Source organism: Ruditapes philippinarum, unplaced genomic scaffold, assembly GCF_026571515.1.
Source record: "Ruditapes philippinarum isolate M1 unplaced genomic scaffold, ASM2657151v2 ctg761_1_1_1_1, whole genome shotgun sequence".
Classification (NCBI taxonomy): domain Eukaryota; kingdom Metazoa; phylum Mollusca; class Bivalvia; order Venerida; family Veneridae; genus Ruditapes; species Ruditapes philippinarum.
The window spans coordinates 84,216-110,288 of NW_026865114.1; the positions used below are offsets into that span (position 1 = coordinate 84,216).

At 33.1% G+C, this 26,073-nt stretch overlaps 2 protein-coding genes across 2 annotated transcripts; both read left to right on the forward strand.

Annotated features, from left to right (window-relative positions):
• Positions 1-1,411: 1,411 nt before the first annotated feature.
• LOC132727890 (uncharacterized) lies at positions 1,412-4,114 on the forward strand. Its single transcript, XM_060713485.1, has 5 exons — positions 1,412-1,576; positions 2,072-2,140; positions 2,977-3,089; positions 3,318-3,493; positions 3,652-4,114. The coding sequence occupies exons 1-5, from the start codon at positions 1,465-1,467 to the stop codon at positions 3,851-3,853; spliced, it is 672 nt and encodes a 223-aa protein (XP_060569468.1). The 5' UTR covers positions 1,412-1,464; the 3' UTR covers positions 3,854-4,114.
• Positions 4,115-6,419: 2,305 nt separating this feature from the next.
• LOC132727889 (uncharacterized) lies at positions 6,420-10,050 on the forward strand. Its single transcript, XM_060713484.1, has 5 exons — positions 6,420-6,699; positions 7,646-7,714; positions 8,484-8,596; positions 8,949-9,124; positions 9,752-10,050. Exons 1-5 carry the CDS (start codon positions 6,507-6,509, stop codon positions 9,951-9,953), a joined length of 753 nt encoding a protein of 250 aa, XP_060569467.1. The 5' UTR covers positions 6,420-6,506; the 3' UTR covers positions 9,954-10,050.
• The last annotated feature ends 16,023 nt before the right edge of the window (positions 10,051-26,073 follow it).

Sequence of the window (26,073 nt, forward strand, 5' to 3'; positions counted from 1 at the left end):
GAAGAGGCGTGTGTGACGAGTAGTCTTAACAATACCAACTTTACAGTTAAGCTACTAAAACATTTAAATCATATGAAACCAATAGAATAAATCATATAAGAAACTTTACAGTTTGGTCAATTTGGTAGAAATGAATATGTTTCTGAATATGTTTCATTTAGGTTGTAAATAGATGACAGTTATATGTGCCATCAACCACACTTGTACCAGCCTCTCCCATGCACCGTCTTCAGCAGAACTAAAACAGAAATATAATAATTACGATAAATTATATAAAAAAAAGGTTTTGCACTGATGAAGGCATATAGCCGAAACGTCTTCAATTAAATTTAATTACTAAATGTTCGTGTTTGTGTGGCTTGCCTGATTAGATTTATTATAAAAAAAAACTTTCACAACAAATCTAATACGGAAGAGTTCATAGAACCTTTAACACTAGATAAAAACGTAAAAGGTTACCTTTATGTATATCTACTGTTTAAAGTTTATGTTAAAAAGAATTTGATTGCTTAGATATTTTTCAGCATTGTCAGGGAGAAACTCACTAAGACATATAGAAAAGAATGAAGCTTCTAGTCATTTTTTTCAATCGGTATATTTTTGAAAATTGGTAACTGATTAAGACGGCGTGATTGAACAAAATGTTTGTTAAACTTTACTATTATCCGTTATGAACTAGTTAATTCAAACCGAATCTGCAATTTTCACCAATTTATTTTTTTTTTCTTTCATTGCTCTTGGAGGATTTCACTTTTTCAAAACACTTTTCACTGATACGTGAGTATATATTGATTTAAAGCAACATGCCTCCAGATTCATGCTAATTTTCATCAAAATTTTAAAGTGTACATAAAAGTATAATACAATTTTGTGAAGTGAACAACGAAAAATATTTACACATTGCAAACAACACTTGCAATCTTTGCAAATTACAAAAAAAGGAGATAAGAATAAGGAAAAATAGGCCTCGCTGTGTTAGTAACGCATTAGAAATATTGTGATGAATACTGCAAAATCAGTCTTTTATCGAACATAACATGTGAATTATTACTTGAAACGTAATTATTACACTTTTCCTGAAATCCTAGTATTTTTTCAAGATTTAATTTTCTTGAAATAGTTGAGCTTATCTGGAGGCATGCAGCTTTAAATAAATCGTATTCAATCAAGGAATTATTTCATTGCAAGAACCCCCTGCACACCTCACTGTCTTCATTTACATAAATGATTAATTCTAAAAGCCTTCGGAAAATAAAAAGAACACAAAGTACACTGTATTGGTGTTCATCTAAAGAAGATAGTAAAAAGATAATACAATCAACAATGATAATATTGTAAAATTACTTTGTCACATATTGCAATCCGAAGTTGCCGACTATTATATAAAGGTGCATCTCTTTACCGTCAAGTATCTACAGTGAATTCACATAGTTTGCTGCACATCAACTGCAAATATCGTTCGAAATGGTGCGACCATCTTTATACTTTACCGTTTTCGGTTTTGTCATGTTTATTTTACATGCAGTTGCGGAGGATTCTTGTCTATTATCAACGCAACAATTTCTGGACAAAAAAGGTTAGTCATATTTTCATTCAATACTTTCGTTTCGGCTGTCAAAGCACCAAAGTATTAATAATTAATTAATTTATTTATTTATTTGTTTATTTATTTATTTATTTCAGGGATAGAGACAATTGAAAATTGTCCCTGTTTTAATTTCAATAAGCATGCAATTGTTGTATAGATGAAGATTTGTTGTTGTCATATTTAATCTCGCTACTTCGGTACTTAAAATTACACCCGATCTTATTCTAAAGTTATTTATACTGGTAAATTCAAATTATTTTAACTGAGATTTTTTATTCATGTCGATTGCATGACTCTATTATGACATTGAATATATTTTTTGGAGATTTACTGAGCCCTGATTTAATGAGCCCTTAGTGTTTCCGTCAAAATTATGACAGTATGGTTGTAAAAATGTTTATACAATGTCTGATTAAATAATGTATGCAATAAAACATGTTAACTTTATACTTTTTTTTTAAATTGTACTCATTATCATTACAGTTCTTGGTGCAAATTACGTTCGTTGGGGGAGAACTACCTGTCCATCAGATAATGAAGTACTATATACAGGTAAGATTTATTTGTTTCTGAAATGAAATTTCATATGTGTATGAATGATATTACTTCACATACAAAAGGACATCATTTAAATCATAGTGAGCTTAACACATTTTATGACACGTTGCACTTACATACACTTTACGTATTAACACATTATTTCGAGTCTAAACCAATAAAACAAGTGCTAAATATTCCATGAGTTAATTTCAAATGGCGGAAAAAAAAGCTCTTTCGAGGTATATCTTTACTAATCATGAACAAAAATGTACTGTTTTAAACAGTCAGGATTGAGGGATGTTTTGGTCTGGGGCATTTATTCAAATATCTGGTCTTAGTAAACATTCATCAATACAGAAACTTTAAACGTTTAATGTTTATAACCTACTAGCAAATATGCTAGAAGTTAATTCTATAAATAAAAATTAGAATTTGTGTACGTATGCCACCATAAACTAAAATTGGCTATCGGTGTAAGGTATTCTTCTGCGCATCGGTCGAATGTTTCATTATCGTTCACTTTCTTACCGGGAGTGTTATCACTGAGTTGCGAGTAAGGTCTCTATGGCCACATTACAGCATGGCATATATAGATTATTATCATTGAAGTCTTGTCTGTTTTCATAACTTCGGATACAGAATATATTACTCTCCAATTTAAGTCATTATGCAAAACACTTGCTTACAAAGTCAACATATCAACCAAAATAGTTATAAAATTATGATAAAAACATTATAATTGCGCACAGTAATTCAATATCAATTTCTAAACAATACACTATTTAAAGCCGTATCCTTAATTTTTTTCTCCTTACATATTTAAATGAAAAACATTTTGGCATTTTTAGGTCAGGCTGCAGGCTCGGACTGGCAGTCACCGGGCGCGGCAAGCAATTTCCTGTGCTTGACAAATGAGCCACAGTGGGGATTATACGAAGAAGGCGTCAATTCTGGGGCTCAGGTTTCTTAAATAATAAATATAATTATATTATGTTTGTAAATTTTAAAACTAAATAAAACAAGTGTATTTGATTTTAAGGATAAAACATGATTGATGTTGCATCTATTTTGGGTTTATATCAAAACAAATTTACTTTGTACATAAACAAACAAAAAAACTGTCGTACTTCGAATTCTAAAATGTATTTTATAACAAAATATCTCCAACAATTATAAACCAAATTTGCAGGTTTACGGAGCTGAATATGAGTTTAAAGATTTTCATCCTGATAAAGGAAGTGAATATTTCAATCAGGATCTGAATGACCATGATGCTCCGTGTTCAGTGTGCCAAACTCCGCGTTCCTCTGTATTAATGATCCCTGGTAGACAGGAATGCTTCCCAGGCTGGACTAAGGAGTACAGGTTTGTTTGAAAATGTAGCTTATATCGCTTTTACATACATCTATTAATAATTATCTAGAATTAACATATTTATTCAGATGTTAATACAAAATTTATGTTCATTTATTTTTTAAAATCATTTACATGCATTATCACTATTTAATGTATATTTTATATAGCGGGTACCTTGTGGCAGGGGCTGGACAACATAGAGCCGCCACAGAGTATATATGCCTGGACGGTGAAGCAGAAAATATATCACCAGAACTAGGTAATACAGATGGGAAAGTTATGTACTTGGTGGATGCTGTGTGTGGCACTTTAAGATGCCCTCCATATATCCAAGGTCGCGAGCTGACATGCGTTGTTTGTAGCAAATAAACTACATCAAGCAAATTGATATAGACTACAATTTTATATAGCATTTCACTTGCATTTTATTTTAGTCATATCAAGTTGTGCTGAAAATACTTTCTAAAAATACAATAAATTTAACTCAAATTGGATTTTTTTATTATATCTCAACAACTTTTCAAGTGGAATGGTCTTGATATTTCAAAATATGTTGAACAACCTTTCATAAAACATGTTATTGTTTATTGCTCATGTGCACACATTGTAAAATAAAGTAAGTCTATATATAATACCGTTTCTGTTTGTTATTTCAAAAATCATGGGTATATAGTTAAATTATCCAAGGAAACATCAATTTGAAATAATACACATGTATGTACTATCATCAACATTTATAGTTTAATCTCTTTCTCATATATGTATACATGTACATACAAAATTACAATAATCAAAGATAAGATACAGTGTAAAAAATAGTTCAGTATAGATGCTTAACTGGCTAAGGAAGACCTCGGGTGCCCCTCCGTGCATTATGTAAGCCAAGAACGGGCAACAGACCCAAGTAGACCCACAGACTTAATTATATTGTGTTAACATCAGTCCTCGATAATCATTCTTGTCAGTTGCAGTTCCAAAAGACGTCATTTTGGCGTCTTTATGAATGAGTTTAATATATAGGATGACGTCGTTGCGCTGCTTTGGAATTGGCGCCGAATTGTCAAATTTTATGATGAGGATTAAACCTGTGGCATTAGCGTATGTGTGATATGACTTTAATATTTTATGAAGAAAAAAAAACATTGTAAGAAACGGACAATATCAATAAAAATGCGCTATTATTGTTGCCTTAAAAAGGCTTTGTAAGTTTTATTATCGAGGGAAGAAAAATAACAGCCGCACATATATGTAGTCCATTGGCAGTTTAACACCGTTTTTCCATTTCTCTGTGTATATGTTAGAATTATGAATAACACGCAGTTCACTTACACAACAAGTAAAATATATTCACATTGTTTTGATATAATACTCGATATAAATCAAATGGCATGTGACTGTACACTAAACTGAATATATAATAAAACCTATATCACACAGTAAAATGTTAGATGCATTGACTAAAGGCTCTTCAATTATTAGGGAAGCCTTTCAAACAGCATGTCGCAGAAGTGAAGATGCTCACTTGTGACTGCAATCTCTAGGTCATAATGTTATATGGGAATATCAAGGGGGGCATGACAGTTTCTAACTCAAAACTGATTGAGTTTATTAATGCGCTACATTTTATTTTACACTGTGGCGGGAACGTTTTAGGAAAACTGCCTTCAAGTGAAATCATATGGGACATAGAAAACAACTTTTTTTTATAACAGGGACTTTACTTAAAATAATGTCGAAAACGAAAATTATTTGGTCCCAGATATTACCAAGAAAGTCATTGAGATATGTGCAATGTAATAAAACTGCAAATGAAACCAGCATGCGTGCAAATAGTTGTACCAGTACATTTGTTATGGAACTCGGGGTTAATACGTCCATTACCCTGAAATTACAGAGTACTCTTTGTTGTTTAGGCCAGATGGCACACATCTGTCAGACTTACGTAAACATTTTTTTAGAATAAAATATCAGGAGCTCTGAACATATTCACGTCCATGGCTGGTTAAAGCTTAAATTAGAGCTGTGGTAGTCCGCTATGGCGCAAGCCCACAATCAAATGTTTCGCTTTGTTTGTGGGCTTTTTGGCATAAGCTACTACCTATTTGCAACTGTTGCCGGGGCGAAAAACAATTATAGAAAAGACATGTAGTAGTTTAAACATTTTGTAACACATAGACATTTAATACGGTAAATTAATAAAAATCTTCGATCCAGTATGGTCATTTTCATGTCAACTCGTTTTCACTAACACACGCTTGTATGTGTTTTGAACTTAATTCTCTTTTCCTTTATTCCCAAGTTGTAATCTTTGAGTAGAATGCGATACATCGGCTATGCGATTAAATCTTTTTATATTAACACCCCAGTCTGGCCTCATAAAGAGTGATCATGAAGAGTGAAAACTATAATTTTGTGCAAATTTTTCAAATGCTTATTTGGGACATGTCAGTATTTTGTTCATGCTTAAGATGCATACAATTGTAATGAAATACAGGCTTACCTGAATGAACATTTTTTAAACAGTGTGAATTTACGATAATTTATGAAACTGTGAATAAATGGCCTGTTATTTATTTTATAGAAATTAAAAGATGATGCATTAAATAGTCTATAGAAATTACACTCAACTGGTTAAAAACATTATCTCAGAAATGTATAACTATTTCTAAACTGACCAAATTGCTTATTAAAAGAAGTGTATAAGAAAGGTATTTATGGATATCATTGTATGTGTATTGCGCAGTGGAAGCAAATCAGAGTAAGTTATCTGGCTTTTTTTCGTTTAAGATAACTAGTCTCTGGAGAATCTGTTACAACTAAAGCGGCTTTCCGCAATAAAATAATAATCAGCAATGATAAGACTGTGCAATGGCTTAAGATTATGAAATAACTTTGTCACATATTGCCCTATCCTAAAGTCTCCAAACGTAATAAAATGCACAACTTAATTCCGTCTTCTTTGTTCAACTGTCCTCCCTGAATTTCATAGTTTGCTGAACATCTTCTGCAAATACTGTTCGAGATGATCCGACCATCTTTCTACTTTGCAGTTTTCGGTATTGTTATGTTAATTTTACCAGCAGTTGCAGATGATCCTTTGAAAATAACGCAACAACTTCTAGATATATTATTACAATTGAACAAGTTGGGGACAAGCACTGAGGCCGCATTACAGGACTTGGCGTCACATTTAGAAAGTTTAAAATCTCAGACAGGTTAGTTATATTTGCATTCAATACCTCTGATAAGATATTAAATTATTTCGTGTACGAAACACTCTGAATAAATTATTATAGGGACGTCAACGTTCTGTCATAAAAACTTTACCGGATATGTACTGTTATGTGATTCTTCTCACTTTTATCAATTGGACGAGGACAATATATGTAGTTCGCATGATAACTATCCAGTTTTACTGGTGGAATAAAATGTATAACTTTTTTGTGTAATGTACTCGTAGAAAATAGCTGACAGACTCAGTAAATTGAAACAGAGCACTTGTTAAAATTGCTTGCAAATTGACTAAAATGTCATTTACAATTTTATATAATAAAGCATAACACGATTTGCAATGATTTTATTAAAGTTAATGTTATTTCTCTATTCATATTAATTTTGATTCAACACCAAGTTAAAAGCAAAGTTCAACTCTTATTTTAATGTCGGTGTCATTGAGTCCAGCTCTTTTAAGTGTTGAGAATTGAGTACCTCTCAAGCCGGTGCTAGGGGAGTGAGGACTGTTGCACTTTTCATTACCCCTCATATACAGACTCAATTTTACAGTGTCTGCAATTTGCAGTTTTTTATCCTTTTTTAATCACTTTTTACAAGATATTTATACATCAAAACATCAGGTGTATAGTGCCCTGTTGCAGCCGTGATATGTTGCCCCCAATTCACTTTAGTGTTGTAATATTTTTCTCGTTCTTCGGGATAATTGAGTCCAGCAATCTTAAGTGTTTTGTCATGTTTTATTTATACTTATTTTAAAAAAGCTCATAATGTATTTTTCAGCGGACTGAATTGACCTTGAATCTTTTATATGCTTAGATCAGCAATTATCATCACAATGTCTAAAATCTGCATGATTAAAATTTGCATGTATGGTTCTATTAAGGCATTGAATGTAATTCTTATAAATCGTATACATTATCATTACAGTCTTTGGTGCAAATTACGTACGCTGGGGGAGAACTACCTGTCCATCGGACAATAAATTAGCATATAAAGGTAGGATTTATTTGCTTCTGAAATGAAATTTAATGTGTAATTAAATGATATTCCTTTTGATACAAACCATAAAGCAACATGTCTTTATTTCTTATATCTTTTTGAGCTGAAAACGTTCTAAGGGTAGATTCTATGAAAATTTGACACAATGTACGTACTATACTTATTTGCTCTGTCTATCGAGTCTAAACCGATGAAGCAAGTGCTAAATAACTCATGTGTGAGTTTTAAATGACGACCAAGAGTCTCCGAAAACCAAGAGGTCTTTTGGGAGCTATATCTCAATAAATTATGTACAAAGTTGTACTGATTTAGATATGATTTAACCAACAGACGGGAGTGTAAGGTGTGTTGGTCTTGCGCATTTATTCGAATATCTGCTATGTGTAACAAATTATCAACACAGAATCTTCAAAGGTTTTATGTTTATACCAACCTATTAAGAACATGCTAGAATATGAAATTAGAATTTGTGTGCGTATACCGCTTTAAAACAAACGTGGGTTTCGTTGTAAGGCCGCTATGGTCATATTACAGAAAATTAGTATCTTCCAAGTCTGTTATATAACTTTGAATACAGAATAAAGTATGTACCTTTCAACAAAACATTTGCTAACATAGTCAAATTATCACCCATTGTTATAAAAAACAGATTATAGAAACATTGTTATTGCGCACTGTATTTATATATCAATTTCTTAACAACATTCTATTAAAAGCAGTATCCTTATGCCTTTCTGATTGTGAACAATATTTTGACATATTTTAGGTCAGGCTGCGGGCTCGTCGTGGAAGCATCCGGGCGGAGCAAGTAATTTCCTGTGTTTGACAGATGAACCACAATGGGGATTATACGAAGAAGGCGCCGATTCTGGGGCCCAGGTTTATTAAATAATAAATATATATATTTGGACAAAGGAGCTTTGCGTGTTTGATAAATTATTAATTTAACTATTTGTTTCAAAATTTCATTTGTAATTTAATAAACTATTGCATTGAAAACTGTACACAGCCTTCCAAATTTTCGTTTGTTCGTTGTAAAGTTTCAAATAAAAACAACACAAGTGCATTGAATTTAAAAAATAAAACATAATTGATGTTACATCTACTTTTGGTTTGTATCAAAACATATTAACATTGAACATAAACAAACAAAATAACTGCCTGCCGAACTCCGTATTTCCAAATGTGTTTTATAATAAATATCTCAAATAATTATACAACAAATTTGCAGGTTTTCGGAGCTGAATATGAGTTCAAAGATTTCCATCCAGATAAAGGAAGTAAATATTTCAAAAAGGATCTGAATGACCATGATGCTCCGTGTTCAGTGTGCCAAACTCCGCGTTCCTCTGTATTGATGATCCCTGGTAGAAACGAATGCTTCCCAGGCTGGACTAAGGAGTACAGGTTTGTTTGATAATGCGGCTTTATCATTATCTGGTCCTCAGACAATAAAGTCGAAGTCTAGTCTAATTTTTTACTACATAAATCTGTTTCAATTATATAATGGTGATATCTGTTAATAAATACAATTATTTCTTCAAAGTATTTTCTAAAGTTTTCTAAAAGTATCAAAGTGTTTCTCCTAATCCCCTCTATTTTGCACAGAGAAAAGCCACCTACGTCAGATTCGGTTAATCTTACCAAATCGACTTATTTGGTTGCCAAGTTTCAATAGTTGATTGATATTTATCATGACATAAAGATGATATATGAACACGTGATAGACGGTGACGCATACCCACACCATAACTCCATGTTTATAGATATACTTCGTAATTCCTGCATACGTCAAACTGACATAAATATTTTACGTAATCTAATCGAATTAAGATTGAGAAAAGCGGTACTATGCAAATGAATTTCAATTGCCTCTTATGCACAACATATAAATAGTTTTGCTAGAATATATGAAGCTTCGTGCTATTAACTATGTTACATATTTTTTATCGAGATGTCTAATAGAAAATTCATGTTTAGTATTTTTTTTATCATTTACATGCATTATAACTATTTTTTGTATATTTTATATAGCGGGTACCTTGTGGCAGGGGGAAAACACCATACGTCTGCCTCAGAATTTATTTGCCTGGATGGTGACGCAGAAAAGATATTACCAGGACTAGGTAATACAGATGGGAAAGTTATGTACTTGGTGGATGCTATGTGTGGCACTTTAAGATGCCCACCATATATCCAAGGTCGCGAGCTGACATGCGTTGTTTGTAGCAAATAAACTACATCAAGCAAATTGATATAGACTACAATTCTATATAACATTTCACTTACATTTAATTTTAATCATATTAAGTTGGAAATACTTTCTAAAAATGCAATTTATATTACTCAAATTAGTTTTCTTTGATTATATCTCAACAACTTTTCTGATATTACAAAATATGTTGAACAACCTTTCATGAAATATGTTAGTTGGTATTGTTAATGAGAATGAAAAGAAATTGTAAAATAAAGTTTACATATAATATTGTATCATAGTTTGGGGACCTTTCTGTTGAAAATGTGTCAGAGTTAAATCGTATACATATACATGCACAGTGCGTTAACTGTAGTGCAGGTATCAGTTACCGGCACTCCAGAGCATGCCAATTGATTGGCTCATTTTTGCTGGGGTTTACTTTTTGTGACAGAAGAGAAAGGAAAGGCGACAGAAATATCATATTCAGATGCTCGTTCATTGGTTACTTTTTCCCGGGTTTCATATTGTGACAACAGGGAACGTGTTTTTATGTTTGATTATGATACAAAAGAGAAAGCACATCAAAAGAATCGGCAATCTGATTAATACGCGGGGGCTTTACCCTCCCCCATACAAATCAGATATCCTCGTATTTCGATGCTCTTTCTATTACTTGTTTTGTTTTGTTTTTTATTTCAATAATCAAATCATGGGTATCTAGTTACATTATCCAAAGTAACATCAATTAGAAACGATATATGTATGTACAGATATTATAGCGTTTAAAGTTTTATTCCGGTTTCATCTATATATTCATACAAAATTACAATATTAAAGTTTAGATCCAGTTAAAGTTATAGTTCAGTATAGGTAAAGGAAAACCTTGGGTGCCATTCCGTGCATCATGTACGCCAAGAACGGGTATCTGAGTAGAATCACCGAAGTTCCGTTAGCAAGCTGGAAAGCTTCCTCACATAAAACAATCAAAATCACTGTCCATATTTGAACGCATAGCGGTTTGGAATATTTGTTTGAAATCAAAGACCAAAGTCCAAAGACACCCCACATAATGATGTTTTAGTTTATTTATTTCAATTGTTGTTTTAAAACGTACTCACTTCAAAAAAAAGCGTGTAATTTATTAAAATCTTTTACCTGGAAATATACAAAAGTAAAAATGTATCAAGCAAGGAGTATTAATGATTTTATTCAAAAAAATGTTATAGATCAACGAGATACCTAAAAGTAATGGAAGTACATGTGGATAAAAAGATAAAATTCCTTTGCTAACCATTACTACATAAGAGCAGAGTCCCTAAAGAACGCCAAAAAGGGCAAACTTGAAAATGTTGCAGACATTTTTTAAACAGTGTGAATTTACGATAATTTATAAAACTGTGAATAAATGGCCTGTTATTTATTTTATAGAAATTAAAAGATGGTGCATTAAATAGTCTATAGAAATTACACTCAACTGGTTAAGAACATTATCTCAGAAATGAATAACTATTTCTAAACTGACCAAATTGCTTATTAAAAGAAGAGAAGTGTATAAGAAAGGTATATATGGATATCATTGTATGTGTATTGCGCAGTGGAAGCAAATCAGAGTAAGTAATCTGGCTTTTTTTCGTATAAGATAACTAGTCTCTTGAGAATCTGTTACAACTAAAGCGGCTTACCGCAATAAAATAATAATCAGCAATGAAAAGACTGTGCAATGGCTTAAGATTATGAAATAACTTTGTCACATATTGCCCTATCCTAAAGTCTCATAACGTAATAAAATGCACAACTTAATTCCGTCTTCTTTGATCAACTGTCCTACCTGAATTTCATAGTTTGCTGAACTTCTTCTACAAATACTGTTCGAGATGATCCGACCATCTTTCTACTTTGCAGTTTTCGGTATTGTTATGTTAATTTTACCAGCAGCTGCAGAGGATCCTTTGAAAATAACGCAACAACTTCTAGATATATTATTACAATTGAACAAGTTGGGGACAAGCACCGAGGCCGCTTTACATGACTTGGCGTCACATTTAGAAAGTTTAAAATCTCAGACAGGTTAGTTATATTTGCATTCAATACCTCTGATAAGATATTAAATTATTGCGTGTACGAAACACTCTTAATAAATTATTATAGGGACGTCAACGTCCTGTCATAAAAAACTTTACCGGATATGTACTGTTATGTGATTCTTCTCACTTTTATCAATTGGACGAAGACAATATAGTTCGCATGATAACTATCCAGTTTTACTGGTGGAATAAAATGTATAACTTTTTTGTGTTATGAACACGTAAAAAATAGCTGACAGGCTCAGTAAATTGAAACAGAGAACTTGTTAGAATTGCTTGCAAATTGACGGAAGAATTATTTACATTGTGGAGGCTGTTTGTGGTACTCTGAGATGTCCCCCGTACGTACAAGGTCGAGAGCTGACATGTGTGGTTTGTAGCAAATAAGCGACACCAAATGCCATAAAAAGTACTTATATGAAAACTAGAATAACGCATGTTATTCGGTTTTTTCTAAATGAAGGACTCAACAATTAAATTACCGTAAATTTTACTGAATGTGTACATTAAAAGAAAGTATTTAATAGGAGGCACTTAGTTATATTTATTCTTTGATGCAACACGTTACTACGTCATTGAGGACTATGACTATTTGTAGCAACACGTTGCTTCGTTTTTGCCGACTATCTGTAGCAACACGTTGATACGTCCTTGTCGACTGTCTGTAGCCACACGTTATTACGTCATTGCCGACTATGACTAATTTCAGCAACACATTGCTTCGTTCTTGCCAACAAACTGTAGCAACACATTACTACGTCATTGCCAACTATGACTAATTGTAGCAATACATTGCTTCGTTCTTGCCGACTATCTGTAGCAACACGTTACTACGTCTTTGCCGACTATGACTAATTGTAGCAACACATTGCTTCGTTCTTGCCGACAATCTGTAGCAACACGTTACTACGTCATTGCCAACTATGACTAATTGTAGCAACACATTGCTTCGTTCTTGCCGACTATCTGTACCAACACGTTTACTACGTCATTGCCGACTATGACTAATTGTAGCAACACATTGCTTCGTTTTTGCCGACTATCTGTAGCAACACGTTGATACGTTCTTGCCGACTTTCTGTAGCAACACATTTCTACGTCTTTGCCAACTATGACTAATTGTAGCAACACATTGCTTCGTTCTTGTCGACTATCTGTAGCAACACGTTGCTACGTTCTTGCCAACTATCTGTTGCCACACGTTGCTATGTCCTTCTCGACAATCTGTAGCCACACGTTGTTACGTTATTGTCGACTTTCTGTAGCAAAACGTTAATTCGTTCTTGCCAACTATCTATAACCAGGAGTAGAAAATCAACGTGAATTAAAAAACCAACTTATTATAACTATGAAATTCTCAATAAAATACCTTATTGAACCTTGATGGTAAATGGGATTTAAAAAGTCTTATTTACCAGAACACTATTATTGAATCTTGATGTGAGGGTAAATTGGATTATTTTAATTCATCTGGAAATGAATTCAAATATGTTTTGGTGTTTGAAATTGTTTGCAGTGTAACACATTTACTTTAGTAAAGCGTCTTGAAAAGTCAATAACTTAATTTTCCGTCTTCTTTAATGAAGGTCATGATCTACACCCCCTGCCCTCCGCCCGTTAAGGCACAAAAATAACTGTCGTTATCGACCTGGGCATGCAACCTGTCATCCCCTCCAAGGTTTCATTTTGAAGATTGATAATGTCTTGTTGTACAGTAAAGTCGTGGACTTCAAACCACTTGAGCTGCTAGGGCGTAAACATGGCCATTTGTGCACAAACACTTCCTCATTTTCTCAAGGGATTCTAAATTTTTAACCATACTTTCACAGAAGCGTTCATCAATGGCCATTGGACATACTGTAGGTTCTTTAAGTCACATAATTTTCGGTGGGCCAATGACTTTTCTTCCTAAGCTTATACTATTTAGAGGAAAACTCTTATTAACACGTATCTTTAAACATTTTGTACGGACTTTAATCAAAATTTCACAGAACAAGTGCCACAAAGTGCACAATTTTTGAAATTTAAAATTCTGTACTTAGACATGTTTGATATATGTAAAGAAAAACTCGTATGTGTGCAACTATTACTACATTTGCCACAGGAGTAAAACCGACAACTCAAAAGTCTGGATTCAATTTCTAGGATTTTTGTATGAGGTTTACAATTTCACTCATTTTATTTATGGGTTAATAACTGCTACGTAAGTCCATAATTACGTAATTAATGTGGCTACTATGATTGTACAAGCATGAATATCATTGTAAACAAAAGCCGACACAGTATGGGTCATATGGCGCTTCTCCAGCTTTACTAGTCGAGGAAGATCTCAGGTACTCTTCTGTACATTATTTCAGACACCAACAGACACCCGAGTAGAACCACCAACATCGTGTTAGCTATTTGGAAAGCTTGCCGAAAACGCTGGGGCGGCACATTGTATGAGCGGTGGCAGGTGGTTAAAAAAATCCACATTTTGCTTTACATCTGTTATTCATTCTATTTCATGATTTTGCCTTTTTCCCTTTCTAAGAAGGCACATGTTCCTATTACCGTACTTTAAATAAAATCTATATATCGGATGCACGTGTCATGAGTTATTATTATAAAAGAACACAAGAAGTAAGAATAGACAAGCTGTAACAATTTTATCAATTTTACTTTTTCATTATAATGCATTATCAACATTAGATAAGACTCAAAAAAGTAATTTGTCTGCCCTACTTTTAAAATTAGAAAATATCTTCAAAAACAATAAATATATATAACAACGGATATAATAAAATATCCAATGATCCCTCATCTGGTTCATAATTAAAACACACATAACAGATTCCAAGTCATTCGATTATAATACTATTACATCATACATTAATATTGCGCATGCGTGAAATATTAATTCCGTTGCTATAACTAAGATCTATATCTCGAATGCACGTGTTATGAGTAACTGTATACATTTAAGATAATATTAAATTTCAGAGAAAACATTTAAATTTGGTACTTAGATTAAATCTTTAAAGCAGTTGGACTCCAGATTCATGCTTATAGTTATTTCCATGATTCTTTTTAAAATGTATTGAAGAGTGCACTAATATAAAGTGAACACAAAAAAGTAATTTCCACATTGCAAGCGGCACATAAAATAATAATAAAATAACCCTTATTGTGCTAGTAAAGTAGTAGAAATATGGAGAAAAAATACTGCAAAATTAGTCATTAATTGCGTATAACAAGTATTTTTTTCTTGAATTGTGAATATTTTTATTTGTCCTCAAATCAAGTTCCAAAGTTCAATTTTCTCAATGTACTTTTTTTCTTCAAACATGTTGGTTCATCTGGAGGCATGCTCCTTTAAATAACAGTCTATTTCTTATGATTATTCCATTATCAACTAGCTGATTCAAAACATAACTAAAAAATAAAGTTCAATGTCAAGCCTACCATTCAAATATCGAAAACACGAACAAAAATGTTCTGATTGTTTTGATGTTCTTTCGCTTTTGTATAATAGGCAACAATAAGAACACGTTCCCTGTTGTTACAATATGAAACCCTAGAACAAATGTAACCAATGAACGAGCATCTGAATATGATATTTCTATCCCTATCCCTTTCTCTGTCGTTATAGCACGTAAACCCCAGAAAAAATGAGCCAATCAATGGGTATGCTCTGGAGTGTGGGTAACTAATACCTGCATTCCTGCATTTTTTACTGTGACACATTTTCAACAGAAATGTCCCCTTTGTACAAATCAGATAGCCTTGTGTTTCGTGCTCTATTGCATATAGCACACCGAATAAATCCTGTCGTATATATCGGATAACATGTACCTTTATCTAGTTAGTAATAAGCATAACTGACTGCATTATCAATTGAAAATACAATTGATGCTGGTAATTTTGTTTAAAAAATATTTTATGAATCTGTCACATTTCAAAACTGACCAAAAAAAAATCAAAACGCCTTTTCCTCGTTTACCTAAAATCGACAAAACCAAATAATACCAGCTATGTTCTTAAACAACGAATGTCTAGTAAACAAATGGTTTTCAGGTTTACGGGGCTGAATATGAGTTTGGTGAGTTCCATGCAAATGGCGGTAGTACTTATGTATTTTAAAAAAGAATCTGAATGACCAAGATGCTCCGTGTTCCGTGTGCCGGACTCCACGCTCCGCTGTGACAATGATCCCTGGCAGGCACGACTGCTTCCCTGGCTTGACTTTGTGTCTATTGTAATAAAGTGGCTAGATAGTAAACCGTTGATATTTTACTTTAATGATTAAAGTGATTTATCGTAAATTCATTTCTTTTGATATTTAATAAAATGGGTACCTCATAGCTGGGGCAGAAGTTCACAAGTTCGCAACGAAGTTCATATGCCTTGACAGTGACACTGAAATGCTCAGCAACGAAGGAAGCAATTAAAATGACAGAGTTATTTTCATTGCGGAGGTTGGTTGTGGAACACTGAGATGTCCCCGTACGTACAAAGTCGCGAGCTGACATGTGTGATTTGTAGCAAATAAACAGCACCAAAAGTCATAAGACGTACTACGATGACTTGAATAATGCATGTTATTTGTTTGTTTTTTTTCTAAAGGAAAGAAACAACTATTAAAATACCGTAAATTTCACTGTATATCTTAATCAAAGGAGAATCATTTAAAAGAAGGCACTTTGTTATATATTTACACTTTGTTCATACTTTTATTTACAGGTGGCAGCAAGGGAAATTTAAATTTAACCATATACATTTACTAAGTCCTTGCCAAACTATCTGTAACCGTGCGTTGCTAAGTCCTTGCCGATTGTCTGTAATCACTCGTTCCTACGTTCTTGCTGATACTTGTAATCTGTAACTACGTGTTGCTTCGTCCTTGCCGACTATTTATTACCACGCTTTGCTACGTCCTTGCCGACTATCTGTAATCACTCCTTTTCACGTCATTGCCGACTTTCTGTAGCCACACGTTGCTTCGTTCTTGTCGAATATCTATAACAACACGCTGCTACGTCTTCAACGACTATCTGTAACTACGCGTTACTACGTCCTTGTCGACTATATGTAACCACGCTTTGCTGCGTCATTGCCGACTATCTGTAGCCACACGTTACAACGTTCTTGTCGACTATCTGTAGCCACACGTTACAAGGTTTTTGTCGACTATCTGTAACCACGCGTTGCTACGTCCTTGCTGACTATCTGAAGCCATACGTTACAACGTTCTTGTCGACTATCTGTAGCCACACGTTACAACGTTTTTGTCGACTATCTGTAACCACGCGTTGCTACGTCCTTGATGAATTTCTGTAGTCACACGTTTCTACGTCCTTGTCGACTATTTGTAACCACACGTTTCAACGTTTTTGTCGACTATCTGTAAGCACGCGTTGCTACGTCCTCGTCGACTATCTGTAAGCACGTGTTACAACGTCATTGTCGACTATCTGTAACCACACGTTACAACGTTCTTGTCGACTATCTGTAGCCACACGTTACAAGGTTTTTGTCGACTATCTGTCACGTGATCAATGGAGTAACACGTATTTTTCTTGCTCGTGCAATCATTGAAATTATATGGAAATTATATCGGTCTAATAGTTCAAAAGTGGATTTACATATCATAAATGCTTGAATTTCGATATACTGGATTTATGTGATTATCATATATGGGAGGAAAAAAGAAAAATAAACGTAAAAAGAGTGACGATAGTGTGGACAATGAAAATTTTTGTAAGGCGGGAAGATTTTCTCACTCACCAGAATATCAAAACTTACCTGTAAGTAACATTTTAAGTCAAGCCAATTCAGTGTTATTTGAAAATGATGATCAACTCAATTTGAATGTGCTTTTTGAAGAAGAAACGTATATTGAATCTAAATCAGAATCAGGGCATTTACATATACCCCACCCACCTAAAGAGTCAAGTCTAACTATGAATGAACCTTCAAATTGTGATATTATGACCTGTTTAAAAGGTATTGACAGTAAGCTTGTAAATATCGACAGTCGTCTCAAAAAATTAGAAATTTTAGAACATAAAGTGGACAAGTTTGACCAAGAAATGAAAAAACTTTGGACTTTTGTTCATGATAATTCAAACAAAGTAGCTGACCGTTTAAATGAAGTGGAGGAAAAGGTGGAAAGCAGCGACTTTTCTGTTGGACTTATGAATGATAAGATGGTCGAAATGCAAAAAGAGAAAGATTTATTGAGAGACGAAGTTGTGTATCTGCAATCTCAATCCATGCGGAACAACCTTATCTTCGCTAATATAGAGGAGGCCCCAACAGAAACTTCTGACGACACAGAAAACACATTAAGAACTTTCTTAACAGACAAAATGAAGCTTGCACAAAAATTTGTTGATGAACTCCAGTTTGAAAGAGTTCACAGAATGGGTGCTAAAACTGATCGACACGGTAGAAAAATCGTAGCCAAGTTTTCACTGTTCAAGGAAAGGGAATATGTGCGTAAGCAATGGAGAACATTACAAGGATCTAATTATTTTGTCCATGAGCAATTTCCCAAAGAGGTAAACGATAAAAGGCGAAAACTAGTTCCAAAACTTAAGGAGGCCAAACAAGCAGGAAAGAGGGCGTGGCTAGCTTACGACACTCTGTACGTAGATGGAAAGCCAGTGAAAGTGGATGAGGCCAGATAGGGATTCAATGAGGATGAACTGAATATTCTATCATGGAATGTAAATGGATTAACTTGTGATAAGAAAAATGACAGTGAGTTTGTAAATTTGATTTCTAAAAATGACATTGTGTTTTTATATGAATCTTGGACCAGTAAAGATAGTGATATTGAACTTTCAAATTATGTTTCTTATAACTTTTACAGAAAGTTCCAAAATAGAAGTGCGAAAAGATGTAGTGGAGGTACTGTTTTGTATTTTAAAGAAAGTCTAAAGCCAGGTATAGAAGTGGTTCGCACACATCATGACACTATTATTTGGTTGAAGTTAAACCGTTTGTTTTTTCATTTTGAATCTGATGTTTATATATGTGGTTTATATATTTGGTGCCAAGATTCACCAGCATATAATGTTGTCCCTGTTGACTTGTTTGATATTTTACAAAATGATATATATGACTTTGAAAATTTAGGTTCAGTATATTTAGTTGGAGATTGGAATAGTCGCGTTGGCAATAAACATGATTTTATAACATGTGATATTTTTGATAGAAATATGGATGATATTGATTATGTTCCCGATGTACCATTAAGACGGGCCTCAATGGATAAATCCTGTAACAGTTTTGGGGTCAAGGTTCTTGATCTTTGTAAAGCAAACAATTTGCGCATTGTTAACGGTCGTCTATTTAATGATATGTCTGGTATGTATACTTTCGCAAATACAAACGGGGCGTCCGTAATCGATTATTTATTAACAAAAGAATGTTATTTTAATATATTATGTAACTTTTCTATTGATTCATTCAATGAATTTAGTGACCATGCGGGGGTGTTGTTTACATTGAGGTGCAAGAAACGCATGGATGAGATTAAGGTAAAAAATGAGGTCAGGTATAAATGGGATGATAAATATAAGAGTATATTTAGGTCACATCTTATTTCAAGATTACCATATTTGAATTGTTTAACAAATAATATCGATAAGAATAGCAGAGAATCTGTAAATAACGTTATGAATAATTTTTCTGAGGTATTACGTGAGGTCGCAGATCCATTGTTTTCTAAATCATATGTGTTTAAGAATGAGCCTTATTTTAGTGAACAGTCTGTTTTAAAACAGGCTGACTGGTTTGATATTGAATGTTCAAGGGCAAGAATTCAGTATCTACATGCTTTACACGATTTTAACAGGTTTAAGTCGGATCAGAATAGGGAAATGTTTTGTAATTTAAAAAAGCAGTATAAAGATTTATGTAGAAAAAAGAAGGGTATTTTTAAACAAAAGAAAATGAATGATATTGGAAATTTAATTCATGCAAAACCTAAAGTATTTTGGAGCTATTTTAAAAAGAAAAGTAAATCTTCAAACGACTTATCTGTTGAAGAATTTTGTTCCTATTTCTCATCCCTAGGAAGTGATGTGTTACAGGAAAGGAATCTTGACGCAGAAAGTTTTTGTAGTAGCCATGATTTTAATAATTTAGATTGTTGTTTTGAAGAATTAGATAAAACTATAACTGTACAAGAAATTTATAATGCTGCCAAAGAACTAAAAAAGGGTAAGGCTTTTGGTAGTGATTTTATCTTGAATGAATATTTGATTGAAAGTATTGATATTTTAGGGTCGCATATTTGTGATATTTTTAATGCTATTTTAGATTCTGGGTATTTTCCAGATAAATGGATGGAAGGTGTAATTATACCTTTACATAAAAAGGGTGATAAGAATGAAGTTAACAATTATAGGGGTATTACATTAGTAATTAGAAAATAACAATGTTATATCTGACGCGCAGTTTGGTTTTAGAAAGGGTAAATCAACTGTAGATGCATTATTTATACTGTTGAATGTTGTGCAACACTATTTAAATGAAAATAAAAGATTATATTGTGTATTTGTTGATTTAAAAAAATGTTTTGATACTATATATAGAAATGCACTATGGTTAAAATTGTATAGGTTAGGAATACAAGGTAAATTATTGAGAATTATTAGGGACATGTATACAAAAGTTAAATCCTGTGTTAGATCATGTAACGATTATTCCTCTTATTTCGAGTATGCTGTAGGTTTAAGACAAGGGGAGATAATGTCGCCACTACTTTTTTCTCTGTTCGTAGAAGACCTAGAATTATTTTTACAAGATAACATTAGTTCTGGACTTGATATAGAAGAAATTATCTTACTTTTACTATTATTTGCTGATGATATTGTTATATTAGGAAAATCGCCTCAAGAATTACAAATGCATCTAGATAAATTATATGAATATTGTAAAAGTTGGGGATTAGAAGTAAATATAGATAAAACTAAAATTGTTGTATTTAGGAAAAGAGGCGGTTTACTAGGAAATGAGTTTTGAACATATGATGGTAATGATATTGAAGTAGTGAATGATTTTAATTATCTAGGAACAGTTTTCAATTACACCGGAAATTTTACTTTAAATCAGGAATATATTGCAGGTAAAGCTTTAAAGGCGCTTAATGTTTTGCTTTTAAATTGTAAAAAGTATAGTTTTAAACCAAAGTTATTATGTCAGCTATTTGATTCTTTTGTTGGCTCAATTTTGAGTTATTCGTCAGAAATATGGGGATTTACAAAATCAAAACAAATTGAAAGAATACATTTAAAATTTTGTAAAAATATATTGTCAGTAAGAAATACTACCTGTACTGTAAGTGTATATGGAGAGTTGGGAAGATATCCTTTGTTCATATCCCGTTATGTACGCATTGTTAAATATTGGTTTAAGTTGCTGCACACAGACAATATTATTTTACGCTCAGTTTACCAGCTATCATTAAATGATTGTAATAAAGGATTATGTAACTGGGTAGCCTATGTTAAAAAGCTTTTGTGTGACTATGGTTTTTCAGATGTTTGGAATAACCCACATGATATTGTATTTAAAAACTTTATACCGATTTTTAGACAACGAATAATTGATTGTTTTATACAGGGGTGGCATGTATCTAAAGAAACAAGTTCTGTATTGGAATTATATAATGTGTGTAAAATTAGTTTTTGTTACGAAAATTATTTAGATATATTGCCTGATCATTTGAGACGATTTATTACTAGATTAAGAACTTCTGCACACAGCTTAAGAATACAAACTGGTAGATATGCCAGAAATAGAATACAAAGAAATGAACGGTATTGTCAATGTTGTTCTTTAAGAGACTTAGAAGATGAATTTCATTTTGTTCTTATATGTCCATGTTATACAAGTATTCGTACCATTTATATTAAAAAATATTATTTTGTTAACCCAAGTATGTACAAATTTATTGCATTGCTGCAAAGTAATAATAGAAATGAGCTATGTAAATTAGCACTATATTACAAAAATGCTATGACTATTAGAACTACAGTGTTAAATAATGTTCAATGATAGATCAAAATTTATTTTATTAAAAATTAAGTTTAATGATAGATTAAAAATTAGTTTTGATATTGATATTTCTTCTTAAATATGTTCATCCTCACTTAACTGAGGCTTAATAACAAATATCTGAACAATGACAATTGTTACAAGTACAATTATTAATCTCTTTATATTTTTATTCTATTAATTTCTTTATATTGATTGCACTGAAAATTACATGTTACTCAAATATTATAATGTTATGTTTATGATGATGTACTATGTACAAATCAGAAATAAAAGATCTGTTCTGTTCTGTTCTGTTCTGTTACCACGCGTTGCTACGTCCTTGCTGACTATCTGAAGCCACACGTTACAACGTTCTTGTCGACTATCTGTGGCCACACGTTACAAGGTTTTTGTCGATTATCTGTAACCACGCGTTGCTACGTCCTTGCTGACTATCTGAAGCCACACGTTACAACGTCGACTATCTGTTACCTCACAATACTACGTCCTTGAGTATATGTAAGCACGCGTTGCTACGTCCTTGTTGAATATCTGTTACCAGGCTTTGCTGCGTCATTGCCGATTTTCTTGCATCTCAGACAGGATTATCTACCGTTTTCACCGGTGCTAGAAAACTCTTTCTTGCATAGCAGACTGGCGTTTCCGTGAATTTTACCCATTGGGGAAATTTCATCTGGCATGGGGGGTGCCAGATGAGTCGCGTGCCAAACAAGAACGTCATTTTAGCGCACTTTATGAATGAACCGCGGTAAAATGACGTCGTTTTAGAAGAGAAATATGTCTTAGGATGACGTCATTTCGCCGTTGTTATTTAAGTTGTAAGTTCATACGCTAATGTAAGAAAATAGTTATGGATGAAATGACTTTAATTTCCATGAACATATATCATATTGAGGTAAACCATTTTAAATATGAAATAATATGGCAGAATATGCAAGAAAAAATATCTTTCATATGTTTGCGGTTCGGATCGGAATATCCGTCCCTCGGGAACCCGCCCATGGGAGGTAACTCGGCAAGCCTCGTTACCGCTCAATGGGCGGGTCCCCTCGGGACGGATATTCCGGTCCGAACCGCAACATATGACAGATATTATTAGTCTTACACTAAGACAAGTCGCGTGCGTTAAATGACGTCATTGACGCGCGCCTTTCATGAATGAATGGCGTTCTTAGGATGACGTCATTTTTCCGTTATGAATGAAGTGGTATGTTCATACGCTACTATAAGAAAAAAAGTGCGTAATGAGAATATCAGTTTTCATAATTTCTGTTCAGAAAATGATTGACATGCAATATGCAAGAAAAAGAATCAAACACCGGCTGTCGGTACAGACGTGAATATCTAGCTCTCGGGTAACTGTTTAGCGGAAACTCGGCAGAGCCTCGTTACCGCTGTAAACAGTTACCCTCGAGCTAGATATTCTGGTCTGTACCGGCAGCCGGTGTAAGATTCTTATAATCTGTAGCCCACGTTCCTACGTTCTTGTCGACTTTATGTTATCACGCATTACTACGTCCTCGTCGACTACCTGTAGTCACGCAATATTACGTCCTTGTTGACTATATGTAAGCACACGTTGCTATGTACCTTTTGACTATCTGTTACCGGGCTTTGCTGCATCATTGTCGACTATCTGTAGCCATGCGACTCTACGTCCTTTCCGAGTATCTGTAACCATTCCTTTTTACGTCATTGCCGAATGTATGTAACCACGAGTTGCTATAACCAGGAGTAGAAGATCAACGTGAATTAAAAACTTCTACATATTTTAACAAAATACCTAATTGAAACGTGATGGCAAATGGGATTTAGAAAGTCTTATTTACCAGAAAACTTCTATTGAAACTTGTGATGTTGGTTTTAATCATGTTGAGATGATATCAACTGATCAATGTTACCGCCTTCTGCTGTATCAAATGATGTTTTGTACATTTTATCAAGGCTATTCAATTATAAGGGCCTTCATACAGTGCAATCAGTTCAATAGTAAATCGTGCAAACTAATTTATGAAAAATAATTTAGTTATGTATATAAGAAAATAAGTAAATTTATGCGAGATACAACGACTTTATGGGGAGATAAATTCTACCAATGTCTGCGCTGTTAGATATTTTACATGTCAAATATTTCAGCACAATTCCCGTTAGGATTTAAGTTTTAATAATGTAATTTCTAGTCTACGGCAAATTACAAATTTATTTGATGGTTATCGAAACATAGTATGTCTTTCTGGCCTGTCATTCTGGGCCCAGCTGTACTTTTATATTACCTTATACTGAATGAACACTTTAGGTTGTTTGTAAGAATTACTCGCCCGTCACCATTGTGGCTTCATGTCACAAACGGGATATGAAAGAAAACTTCGAAATCATATATATACAATTGTTTTGGTTTTGTTTATTTATTTTTTTTTAGGGGGGGGGGGGGACTTACCTCTATAAAATGTAAAAAAATGGTAGAAAAATACAATAAAGCGTTTCGAACAAGTAGGGACTTATTTTCTATTGTTATAAATGTCACACAGATTCATGACGATGCCATATCAGAGAATATGAGAATATGACAATCTTTTTGCTATTGTTTTAGTTTAAGAAATATATTCGGATTAGTTCATTATTTGGAATTGAAGAATTACCATTGACAAAAAAACTTGTCCTTGATTTGTTTTATTCTTTGAAATTCAAATATTGCGGTTGATAAAAATGTTTTTCCATGTTTGTTTCATTCATCATACAAAGATATGTTTATAAGCTCCTGTTTTAAATAAAAGACGTTATTTATGAACATATGCGTGTACGTTTTCTGATGAAAAGATATTCAAAAAATGTCATTGATTTTATCTATAGGCTCAGGAATGCTTTCATCCTTATATATCAGATATACACTTAACAAATCTTATAAGTGTATATGTATAAATGGTCTCATATGTACGATCAGGCTCAAATTTTCATTCTAACACTATCGGAATTTTTTCTATATAAACAAAGAAGGCCCTAAGCGTGCATTATTCTACAACAATGCACTCGCCGTTCTTATTATCTCCCTGTGTATTTTCACATTGACGGCGCCATTTTGTTTGAAAAATCTGATAAATAAAACAATTTTTTGTCGAATTTTGTTGTGAAAACTATCTAGAATGAAAGAAAATGGTCTAACTAAGAAAATGAATCCGAACACCAATATCTTTAATTCAGTCGTTAACGCTGTACAGACGTTTAAAGTGTTGTTTACGTGACGTCACAATGTAGCGCCAAACAGCACGTGCAAAACAATCAAATCAAGTACGCTATTTTAATGTCGCAAACGAGTTAAGTTTTACATTTATTTCACTTTTAATAATTTGTATTTCGCTTGAAAAATTATAGAGTGAAATAAAATAAACAAACAAAGTTTTATCAACGTTTTCAAAATTCGTTATTCTCAAAATGTTTCTACACACGGTAGATTTAACGACAGTTTTTTTCAACCCACTGGAACAGCCTTTAAAGAACGTTTCTATTGGAAACTCTGAGGCGAAAACAAATTTAACCACCAAACATAAAGTCCAACTTTATAATAATAATTATATTTTTTCTTGACGTGTTAGAATGGAAATAGATATTAATTCTTCGTGCATTATTGTATAATAATGCACGTTTTTCGTTCAAATGCTTTGTAATTAATCACTCAGGCCTATCGGCCTTCGTGATTATATTACTACGCATTTGAACTCAAACCGTGCATTATTCTACAACAATGCACTCAGAATTGATATCTATTTCCTAAATAAATACAGTTTAGATACATGATATGATATTCCATTTACCGGTATAACATTTCATAACAAACACAAATTTAATGAACATGCCCAATAAATGTGATAGTGCGTTATAAGCCAATGTCACAAAATTAATGTATTATTGAAAAAGTATTCTAATGTCGTTTGCCCACCCTGACTGTTAATTGCAATCTGGCAACGTTGTCGCATGGATTTGACCCAATCTTTTGCATGATATTGGGGAAAATTTGTTCACCATTG

Bases quoted from the DNA above. Each gene is read 5' to 3' on its own strand.
- LOC132727890 (XM_060713485.1), top strand. From the start codon at position 1,465: ATGGTGCGACCATCTTTATACTTTACCGTTTTCGGTTTTGTCATGTTT. The intron at 1,577-2,071 runs GTTAGTCATATT...TTATCATTACAG, and splicing joins ACAATTTCTGGACAAAAAAG to TTCTTGGTGCAAATTACGTT. The intron at 2,141-2,976 runs GTAAGATTTATT...TGGCATTTTTAG, and splicing joins TAATGAAGTACTATATACAG to GTCAGGCTGCAGGCTCGGAC.
- LOC132727889 (XM_060713484.1), top strand. From the start codon at position 6,507: ATGATCCGACCATCTTTCTACTTTGCAGTTTTCGGTATTGTTATGTTA. The intron at 7,715-8,483 runs GTAGGATTTATT...GACATATTTTAG, and splicing joins CAATAAATTAGCATATAAAG to GTCAGGCTGCGGGCTCGTCG. The intron at 8,597-8,948 runs GTTTATTAAATA...ACAAATTTGCAG, and splicing joins GCGCCGATTCTGGGGCCCAG to GTTTTCGGAGCTGAATATGA.